This window comes from Ctenopharyngodon idella, chromosome 6 (genome assembly GCF_019924925.1).
Source record: "Ctenopharyngodon idella isolate HZGC_01 chromosome 6, HZGC01, whole genome shotgun sequence".
Lineage (NCBI taxonomy): Eukaryota > Metazoa > Chordata > Actinopteri > Cypriniformes > Xenocyprididae > Ctenopharyngodon > Ctenopharyngodon idella.
This window is the reverse complement of record NC_067225.1, coordinates 2,349,069-2,360,188: the sequence shown is the minus strand read 5'-3', so window position 1 is coordinate 2,360,188 and position 11,120 is coordinate 2,349,069. Positions and strand designations below refer to the sequence as shown.

Genomic DNA, 11,120 nt, shown 5'->3' with positions numbered 1-11,120 from the left:
GTTACACAAGACCCTTAAATGAATATTCGTGTGCTGGCATTAATACAGGTGACGTGTTTATTAAGAGACGATGACACACATTATGAAGAAAACATTCATGCACATGAAGAAGCAAAAGTTATAATTCAAACCCTCTTATTGTAAAAGCCTTTCTGATCGCATTAAAGCCTTTCAAACTTAACACACAGGCTACAAATGGTTAAATACACACATATATAGAGAAAGTAAAAATTAGACTTTTCAAAACAATAAATGTAAAGAGCTCAAAACAAACAAACAAACAAAAAACTTAAAAGCTAAATCTAATGTGATTTATGAGAAGCTCAGATTGCTATACAACTCACCTGGTGCTCAAAATCGAATTAGTCAGATCACATCTATACTTTGTAACTTATTTCATGATAGGTGTGACAAAGTGTTTTAGTTAACAAACAATAACTCATTTACAGCAGCTGGTAAAACACGGCCACCATTAAGAGACTGATACAAACCATATGATCACATCAAAATGAGATTCAGAAATGTTGCAGTGGCATCACCTCATGTTGACAGCTTCTGCACTATGACAATAAAACAGTATTCAGGTTTATATTTAAAAAAAAAAAAAAAAACAATTTGAGTGGGATTCATTAAATACAGGGAATGTAACCATACACAACAATAATATCCTCCTGTACAATATACATTTCTAATGAGTCACTTGACTATATATCTTGCAACAACATACAGACAGTGTGATGAATGACCTGATCACATGATCAGCTCCACGCTGAGTCTGACAGGAACGGAGGGTGAAATCTGGGGCTAAAGGTGTGCAGAGGTAGCAGTTCATAACGGTCTACGGCAATGAACAACTGGTGCATTTATTTATAACGATGCTAGAGTACAGCATATGCTGATTTCTAATGGGGAAATAGAGGAAAAGTCAGTGAGAATCAGTCCTCTACAGTATTACAGGTACAGTAGAGTAACGTGAACGGCCTTCCATTCGCCTTCACATACACACCCCTCTTCAATGAAGAGGCACATGAATCAGGACACGTCTGCAGCACAGAGCGAACTCGAACTGCCCTCCAGAACACCAGCTCATGCTCGTTCCCCATTGTGAATCCTCTGATGCCGCTTCAGCTCTCCAGAGCGAAAGAAATTCTTGCCGCACTGCGTGCAGTGGAACGGCCTCTCGCCCGTGTGGATGCTCTGGTGACCCTTCAGCCGCTCCAGCCTGGAAAAGCTCTTGTCGCATTGGTTGCAGTGGTACGGCTTCTCTCCGGTGTGGATCCTCCGGTGTTCCTTCAGGTGTCCTGACTCGGAAAAGCTCTTCCCGCACTGGAAGCACTGGTAGGGCCTCTCGCCCGTGTGGGTTCTGTGATGGCGCTTCAGGTCGCCCGATCTGAAGAAGCTCTTCTCACACAGGGTGCACCGGTGGGGTCTCTCTCCTGTGTGAATGCGCTGGTGGCCCCTCAAGTGTCCGGAATCCGAGAATGTTTTGCCACACTGGAGGCATTTGTACGGCCGCTCGCCGCTGTGGATCCTCAGGTGGCGTTTAAGGTCTCCCGATCTGTAGAAGCGCTTGGCGCACTGCGAACACTGGTACGGCCTCTCGCCCGTGTGCATCCTTTCGTGCTGCTTAAGGTGTCCTGAATCAGAGAAATTCTTGCCGCACTGCAGACAGTGGTAGGGCCGCTCTCCTGTGTGGATTCTCTCGTGCCTCTTCAGGTCCCCGGATGTAGGGAAATTCTTACCGCACTGGAAGCAAGGGAACGGCCGCTCTCCGCTGTGTATTCTCTGATGCCTCTTGATGTCGTTAATTCTGAAGTACTTTCCGCAGTCCTGGCAGTGGTATGGCCGGTCCGCAGAGGGCCGATTGTTCGGCTTGGGTGAATCCGTGAGAGACAGGCTTTTAGGGTTCGCGCCGCCGCAACAAGCCGTGAGACACTCTCCTGTCTGCTGCTGCAGATGCTGAGCTGGTCATGAAAGAACAACATGATTCCACACAGAATTACCCACAATTCATTGCAATTTCAGAAATGCATGTACATAATAGACAAAACCATTTTCAATGTCAAAAACTATTGGATTCATTCCCATGAAAACTATTATCAGGCGTGGATGTTTCGCAGCCCTGGGAGCGGAGTGTGTTCTTTATTCAATTAAACGGATAGTTCACCCAAAACTGAAAATTCTGTCATTTACTCACCCTCAGATTTTATTAAAAATATCTTCAGTTGTGTTTTGAAGATGAATGGAAGTCTAATGGGTTTGAAACGACATGAAGGTGAGGTGAATTTTATTTTTTGGGTGAACTAACGCTTTAAAAGTAGCTGAATAAATGGGCTATGAGTGACTCGATATATATGGAGATTATTACCGAATTTTATAGATGTTAAAGGGTTAGTTCACCCAAACAACATTGACTTTCATTTCAAAGTAAGTCAGTCTTTGAATGCTGACAGAATGATCATGTTTGGGTGAACAGTCTCTTTAACCATTCTACCACACTGCAGTTTTTTATATTCTGGTCAATTATGACTTAATAGACTTTTTTTTTTATTTCTCCCCATTTTAATTAATGTACAACTGAAAAGGTGCCTGTGTTTGTGAATAAAATGTATAAATCTTTTACTAACACACTCAGGTTTAATGTCACAACAAGTTTTGATATTGAAAATGACTCATTAAGACAATTACTCATCTTCCGGTAAAGTTCAAAAATTAAACATCTTAAGGTGTGCTGATAAACATGGTAATGACGAAATCATGGAAAATGTGAGAAGAGTCATGAGAATAACACATTTAATATACGAATATGAAATGCGTCTGTGACGTCACTCACCGAAATGAAAGAAATCTTCCACACTCTCGTCTTCCTCTTTGACTTTGACTCCCACAGGCCGCCCGTAGTGCTCAAACGGGCCTGAGGGCAGAAATTTAGCGCTAGAGGAGAGAGACTGGGGCAGTTTAGTGTTTGTCGACAGAGCCTGGGGCAGTTTGTTCCCGAAGTCCTAAAACAGAGTGAATAACATCACACACCCCGCGGGCCGCGTCAACCGGGACTGACAGAGGACAATATGCTACACAATAAACATGTCTGAGGGCAACTGAATACGAATATACTTCGAGATCGAGACACGTTCTCCACATCAGATTAAATTCATTTAAGTAAACGCAGCAGCGCGTGAGAGCGCTCGACACAAACAACACATCGAACAGCCTTTAAATCGTCTCTATTCCCCGTTAATCGAACAGGCTGTACTATTAGAACCACTAAACACTCACCAGATCCATCCTACTCGTCCATTTGTGTAAATTATCAACGAAATTCATCGGTGAGCAGGAACACAAGCAGAAATTTGATATTCACCGGAACTCGCTCCTGATTATCATGAACGTCAAACAGCAGCGCCTCCTACAGCAGCGGAGGACAAACACAAGCGCACGGACACGCATAGTATACACAACTGTTCAATATAACGTTACATACAGAAGCAGCAGAACGGATGAGCAGACGTCCCCGAAATGTCCCTGTTTTGTCATTGTGAGTTAAAATTTACAGAGAAAATACTGAAAAAAAAAAAAAAAACCACTGTGAAAACGATCAAAATCAGCATGAAACTGAAGTTGTGCTAGACTTTTCTTCCCTGTAGTGACGTACATCTGAGTGAAACGCTTCTTGAAGAAGAACAAATGTACAATTTTTGACTGATTCTGAATCCATATGGAACACTATTCCCAACTATATTTTTTTCTAAAGTCGGTGGTCTCCCCTTTCTGTTAGTAACTACAATATTTCTAAATTGCCCATCAAATTATCAAATTTCCATAAGCAGATGCTTTTGGCCTGGCATTTAATTTATTAACATAATTTTAGTCCCCACAGGTATTTTATTTGGAATAACCATGATATCTGATATAAAAATAGATTGGTTTACTAATAATATTCTTTTGGTTTCTCAACTTGTAAATTCCAATGGTCTTTTGTTTTCTTATTCTGAATTCTTAACTAAATATTGTATTCCTGTCACCCCACGAGATTTTGCCATAGTGATGGATGCCATCCCCAGAGGAGCTACTGCTCTTTTAAAAAACTCTTAACCTCTTTCTACCTCTTGGGCTCATCCTTGTGAGACAATAATAGGGAAGATTTGTTTTTTGTCCAGTCCTTCTCTCAGGAATAGAAGGATCAGACAACTCAGAACGATATCATTACTGTCCCTTCTGTAATATTTTATTGGAGTAATTGTTTTAATAATATTCCTTGGAAGAAAGTGGTCTTTACCCAACAAATATTTAATCACTAATAAGGTTAAAGAGGTATCCTTTAAGTTGTTACACCTATTTTACCCTGTCAATTTTTATATCAAAAAAATGTTTCCTGAGAAGGATTCTCTATGCTCTTTTTGTGGGGTGGAAGATAAGTCTATCCCTCACCTTTTCTTGGAGTGTGTTCATGTAGCTATTTTTTGGAAGAAATTTTGTTTATTTGTATGTGCTTCTTTTTTTGAAATTTTTTTCTTTGGTGTTTAAGGATGTATTTGGATTATATAACTTTGACAAAAATCTAAAAGACAAGTATTTTCTTATAAATCTATTTATTTTTCTAGCCAAGTTTTTTATACATAAGTGTAAATTCCTCTTCCAGCAATGTCAAAGCCCTAAAGTCCTTTTCGTTGTACACAAAGTATAACATTTATGCCTTTTTATGATGTACAAGTAAGAAAAAAAAGGGACCTTTCTCTCCTTCTTTCAATATTAATCTACGTTAAGTTATATTACCTCTGGCTCATTTAATTATTTATTTTTTGTTTGTTTCTTTGCTGTTTTTGTGTATACTGTTTATAATTCTATTATTGTTGTTAAATTCTTTAACTTGTAACATTTGCTTTTATTAAAATTATTTTTTTTAAAAAAAGAACAAATGTAGGGCAGGGCTTGATTTTGTTCATGGGGAATTGATCGGATAGTTGTGGTTTGCTATTGGTAGATCTCATGTGAGTGACAGGTTGCCCCGCTGTCGCGCCAGTAAACATGTCATCAATGAAGAGAAGAGATGTTGCCGCAAGAGGGAGAGGAAGTTATTCTGATTCAAGATTCAAGATCATTTATAATAAACCCTCCAATATTAAATAAAAATGAATGTGTGAAATTAAATGAAAATAAATTGTCAATTTTGATTTCATGGTGATTTTAAGAGCATAAAGTCAAAGAAATTCTGAACTGATATGTATAGCCTACATAGACATTAAAATGATTTGTAATTATACAATTTTCAGTATATTACTCTTAACCCTCTATAGTACAGAGCTGCCATATGGCAACAATTAATTTCTACTTGTTTCCTTGTTATTCAGAAGAAAATACAATATATTGCACTATGGAAATTAAAAGGGTAGGCCTTAAGGGTGCCAATGATGTGCTGTTTTTAATTCACATGACATTTGAATGTCCCACAAAAGCTCTCTCCTCACAGGGAAGACACCTGTTGAAGTGCTCCAGAAATTGCTCTATTTAGGCTACCTCATTTCTAAAAATCTCTTCTCAAGGGGGATTTTTTTTGCTGCATTTTTTGATAAGTAAATTAGAAAGTTTTATTCACAAATCAACTTTGTCTATAGTTTTACTGTAAATTGAGAAAATATCAATGTTGCCATATGGCAACGCTGTACCACAGTGGAATTGCAGTAATGTATTTCCCCATTGGGATTTTTTTATAGATAGTAGCATCAACAATATGATTGCTGTTATTTATTTATTTTGAAGTGTTTTTTGTAGTATAGTTGCATTTATGTATGAATATAAAAATTATTTCTTCTTTTCAGAAAATGAATACAGCAATATTTTACGAAAAGGGCAATAGGAAGAGTGCAGAGTTAGCTCTTCCATGTGATGAGAGTGAGGATGAGTTAGACAAATGATAGGGAATGATAAGGATTAAATGATATGGATCTACTTATTTTTGCATGAGTTCCAAGTATAAATCTATCAATTTCTAAAAGAAATGATATAGTATAGTATAGTATAGTATTACAGTACCTGGCATGAAAAATAGGAATTTATACATGTTATATAGGTCATCTATGTTTTTGACGTTTATTTTGTTGGTGGACTTATAAAAGCATCTCATGAGTTGAAAACATAGAAAACAAGGTTCAGTGGAGATCTATATAGAACCCTAGGGTTCTTGAATTTTAAAGAACCCTTTATGCTTTTATGTGCAACGAGTTATTTTTATTTATTTATTTTTCTAGTGATTAAGTATGTTTACGAGCTGTTTAATTCATACAATTTAATTGACATTAAATCAATATTAATTAATTAATGGAAACTAAACCCACAAAATGATCCCATGATGGGAACCCATATGAAGCGCCTGACAGAATGTTACAGAACAGCAAAACGCAAATAAAGAAAACAGACAACATATAAAACATATAACTTAATATATATTTTTTATAATTTAAAACGTATTCTCGCTCGGCCTCTCTCTCGCTTGCTCTCTCTCTCGAGCGTTTGATGCTCTGTGTCCGCAGCGGCGCTCCGTACATGAACATCAACCGAATGAACGGAACGGATGTCGGGCGGCGCTGCTCGGTTAATTAAACACACCGTGGGCTCCGTCATCACCTCGAGCGCGTCCGCCTCATTTATTATACTAAGGGTAAGTCTAATTAAATAGGCAAGGAATTATTATCGGACTGATCTCATTAGTGTGAACGCGACCACATCAGACTGTCTGGCCACTTGACGTCATTATTTCTATCGCAGTGTTTCAATATGACTCAGTATTTCATGTGAGTTTGATAGCAGCGGATGATCGGGGGATGTGCAGATGTTCGGCGGAGGATCATCCAGCAGCACGAGCTGGACGACATTTTATTTCCCTGTTAAATGTTTATGCTTTGCTTATTTTCCTATAATGAGCCGCAGTTTGATGTTTCCAGAGGCAGGAATGAGTTCATCATGCAGAATCATCTACTCATGTCTGTAATAAAGCCTCATCATTATTAGTATCATCATAGACCTGTACAATACAGTGCATTTAGAAAATGTGGTTTCCAGGCCCTGTAAAGTCATTGATACTAATACAATCTCAAAAAGCCTTGGGAATTTCCATAATGATTTGTTCCTGGTGTAAAATAAATCTCAACTACATTGGATAGAAATTATTATTTGTGTGGGTCATCTCTATAAATTATATGAAATTCATTGGTCAAAAGTGCAGAAGGGTGGTGTACACTTTACAATAAGGTTCATTTAACATTATTTAACTACATTAGTTAACATGAATTAAGAATGAACAATACTTCTACAGCATTTATTAATCTTTGTTTATGTTAGTTTCAATATTTACTAATACGTTATTAAAATAAAGAGTTGTATTTGTTAACATTAATTAATGCACTGTGAATTAACATGAACAAACATTGAACTGCTGTATTTTTATTAACTAACGTTAACAAATACAGTAACAAATGTATTGCTCATGGTTAGTTCATGTTAGTTAATACATTAACTAATGTTAACAAATGAACCTTATTATAAAGTGTTACCGGTGTAATGCATTACTAAGTAATTAATAATTACTAAAATTGAATTACTTTTCCCTTGAAAAGTAAAGTAAGGGATTACTCTTATTTTTCAGTAATTTAATTACAGTTACTTCTGATGTACTTGCATTAAATACTTAGAACAGACTTAGACTATAGAACAATTCTATATAAAACAATATTGGATTTAACATTAAAATTTAATGTCGTCTAATGTATGTTTTTAATGTAAGCTCCTTTTAAATACTTCAGTTCAATAACTGTTTCATGTCTATCCTTGTATTGTTCAGTTGGCCGAGGCTGATATGGGATTTAGAAAGTAATAAGTAATGCAATACTTTTTATACAGAGTAATTAGTAAAGTAATCTAATTACATTGTTGAAGATGTAATTAGTAGCTAGTAGTGAGTAACTTACCCAACACTGATTGTTTGAATGAGTTTATTTGAATGTCCCTGTTGAGAAAAGAAAAATACATAAACAGCTAAAACCAGCCTAAGCTGGTTGGCTAGCCTTAGCTGGCTTAAGCTGGTCTCCCAGCCTGAGCAGCTAAGACAGCTAAAGAAGTTGTCAAAAATCCTCGAAAGCCGGCCTGCTAAACCAGCTATGACCAGACTGGAAGACCATCTAAAACCAGCCAACCATCTTAGGCTGGTTTAGCTGCTTTTTCAGCAGAGTTTACTGTCTCTGTAATTAACTGCATTTAGAAAGTCTTCATATAGATCCCAGAGGGAGAAAATCAGATTCTGGATCATTCTGAAAGCCATATTACTAAGAAAATGTCTCTTGAGAAAAAAAAAGTCATGTCATGTAAATAAATTGTGCTTGGATGAGTATATTTCATATGAGTATTACGTCAAATTTTAAAGGTTTTTCCTTATGTCAAGGTGCAGGGTGAGTCTGAGGCATGTCCACCCCAGAGCCCCCGTTAGGAGGGACGCCCTGTCCGGGGCCTTCGCCTGGTCCAGGCCCGTCTCCAGGGGCCGTGCTGGGTTCAGGACTGTCCCCTGGATCCTCACACAGCATGATGGGCCCCAGTCCTGGACCGGCTACTTCGACAGGACACTCCTTTCCTCAGCAAACATCTGCGGGATACAGCCAGGAGAGTTTGCACCAGATGCACAAGGTGAAAATTTCAATCAATCTAAATGTTTTTAATGGTAAAAAAGGTCAGAGGGTTAATGTTTGTGTTTGTCCTAAAGCCTGTGGAGGAGAGTCTTTCAGAAGACACTCGTTTCAGTCAGATGAAGGTCGTTCCAATGAGGGCCAGTCACAGCGGGATGACGCGTCCAGGGAGCCCGATGGACCAGCACTCTCAAGGTTCCTGTATCGCATTCATGAACCTCAGCCGAAAGGCCATTTGACCAATAGAGACTGACTGACACCAATAAGTAATGTTTTCACCTCCCTTGCATCAGGGTTATTATAGTTATAATTATAATAAACATGAAATAACATAAAAAAACTTAAACTTATTTCATTTCAGTTAGTTGCCAAGGCAACATTTCTCATTTTAATTTAGTTTAACTTGATGTACTAAAACTAAAATAAAATTAATAAAAACTATATAGACATATTTTAAAAAACTTTGAAATATAACAAAAACACACAAAATTACAAAAACTTTAACTAAAATTTAAATAAAATGGAAAATATAAAACTGATTCAAATATTAAAGGGGTCATGACATTGATTTTTTATTTTAATATGTTCCTTGAGGTTCACTTACTGTATAATGTTAATACATTTTTTTGCACAAAAAAACCCCAAATATATATTTGGAAAAATTATTGTTTTCAACCCTCATTCTGAGCCTCTGTCTGAAATGATCCGTTTTTAAGGCGCGGCTCCTTTAAGACTTGACAGTAGCCACTGTTATGACTGGCTAGGAAACAGTATCAACGCACACTCGCTATTGCATGTGAGTAAGTGTTTTGAAAACCTTATCCGTAACATTAGTTAACATTAGTTAACTACATTAGTTAACATGAACTAATAATGAACTGCACTTCTACAGCATTTATTAATCTTTGTTAATGTTAATTTCAACATTTACTAATACATTATTAAAATCTTGTTAACATTAGTTAATGCACTATGAACTAACATGAACAAACAATAAACAAGTGTATTTTCATTAACTAACGTTAACAAAGATTAGTAAATACAGTAACAAATGTATTGCTCATGGTTAGTTCATGTTAGTTAATACATTAACTAATGTTTAAATAATGAACCTTATTGTAAAATGTTACCACTTTATCCATATAAAACCGTCATTTACATACAAATAATTTTTAAATAATTTACTTACAGTTTGTGATGCAGCTGCTGTCAGATTCAATACAGGCTGCTTCGTCTTGTCAGAACAAAAGGTTCTTTGCGAAACTGTGCCTCGGTTACAAACAAAACAATCTGCAGACAAATGCTCCGAACAAACATATAATCCTCCGACATGACTAAAAATAAACCATCCCCTTGTTAAGCAGGATGCATCAAAGCAAACGTCCTTTCACTCTTCCATTTGTATCTGTATATTGTATCCAGTGTAGACAGTGTCAGTGATTATAATGGCTTTTATTTGCTTTTGATGCAATGCTCACATCCGGTGTAGACAAATGAAAGCCGTTAAACGACGACTGAACGCCAGTGGGCGGGGCCTATGGTGCGATGATGTAAAACCATTTGTCAATGTCTTGCTCTGGAGGCAGTCATATGCAAATGTATTTGCCATTGTGACATCACAGATCCCGCAATATCAAAATGAGCCATTTTTGGAGCTTGATTAAAAATGAAACTTGCAGGATGTTTTGATGGTACAAAGACCATTTATGCCAAAAGATCAAGGCGAATTTGATTTCTCATGTCATGACCCCTTTAATAAAAGCTATAATAGTCTCTCAATGATGCTAAAATAACACTGCCTTTTGTTTTGTTGCTTTATTCTTCTGTACAAGACCCAGCAGTTGAGAAGCGTTGCTCTCTGTTACGTCTCCTCATAGTTACTAGTTACATTTTATCGTCCATTTCTGTCACCTGATGAGTTTAGGTTTCTTGCCATTGTTGCTATTGGCTTGCTTATTTGGGGTTTAAAAGACACTTAATATTCAATAATATTATCGATTTGATTGCACTGACACTATGCAGGATATGCACAACAATTATGAGGGATATGGTTCTACATCAGAACGGCGACTCAGTATTGGCCGACGCTGTTCATTTGAGTAGCACAATACCGAGCCGGCGTTCTGACGTAGAACCTGAAAGTGCTGAACGTAAATAGCATAGGATAATGACAGGGGAATGAGGAGAGAGACGAATTTGTTGAATAAAGTAGTTATTTTTGTTTTGTTTTTGCTCACAAAAAGTATTCTTGTCGCTTCATAACATTAAGGTTGAACCACTGTAGTCACGTTGACTATTTTAACAATGTCTTAACTACTTTTCTGGACCTTGAATGAATGTAATTACATTGCTTTCTATGGGGGATAAAAAAAACTTGGATTTCATAAAAAATATCTTAATTTGTGTTCCGAAGGTCTTACAGGTTTGGAACGACATGAGGGTGAGTACTTA

General features: G+C 37.1%; 2 protein-coding genes across 3 annotated transcripts in view; one reads left to right on the top strand and one right to left on the bottom strand.

The window, feature by feature from the left end:
- Window positions 1–43: 43 nt before the first annotated feature.
- On the bottom strand, window positions 44–3,441 carry LOC127514828 (zinc finger protein 239). Its single transcript, XM_051898046.1, has 3 exons — window positions 3,277–3,441; window positions 2,834–3,002; window positions 44–1,964 (listed from the first exon to the last, which is right to left on the bottom strand). The coding sequence occupies exons 1-3, from the start codon at window positions 3,322–3,324 to the stop codon at window positions 1,087–1,089; spliced, it is 1,095 nt and encodes a 364-aa protein (XP_051754006.1). The 5' UTR covers window positions 3,325–3,441; the 3' UTR covers window positions 44–1,086.
- Window positions 3,442–6,511: 3,070 nt separating this feature from the next.
- Window positions 6,512–11,120, top strand: part of LOC127514823 (transcription activator BRG1) — a 31,389-nt gene continuing 26,780 nt past the window's right edge. Inside the window, exons 1-4 of one of the 2 annotated variants that reach the window (XM_051898035.1) lie at window positions 6,512–6,656; window positions 8,432–8,670; window positions 8,747–8,864; window positions 11,083–11,109. In XM_051898035.1, the coding sequence (XP_051753995.1) occupies window positions 8,452–8,670; window positions 8,747–8,864; window positions 11,083–11,109 (364 nt within the window). In that variant the 5' untranslated portion in view covers window positions 6,512–6,656; window positions 8,432–8,451. The remainder of the gene's footprint in view (window positions 6,657–8,431; window positions 8,671–8,746; window positions 8,865–11,082; window positions 11,110–11,120) is intronic. The other variant, XM_051898034.1, reaches the window with a different exon arrangement.

Excerpts from the sequence above, each read along its gene's own strand:
- LOC127514828 (XM_051898046.1), bottom strand. The coding sequence starts at position 3,324 with ATGAATTTCGTTGATAATTTACACAAATGGACGAGTAGGATGGATCTG. Across the intron at positions 3,003-3,276 it reads GGACGAGTAGGATGGATCTG|GACTTCGGGAACAAACTGCC; the intron begins GTGAGTGTTTAG and ends ACTCTGTTTTAG. Across the intron at positions 1,965-2,833 it reads GGAAGATTTCTTTCATTTCG|CTCAGCATCTGCAGCAGCAG; the intron begins GTGAGTGACGTC and ends TTTCATGACCAG.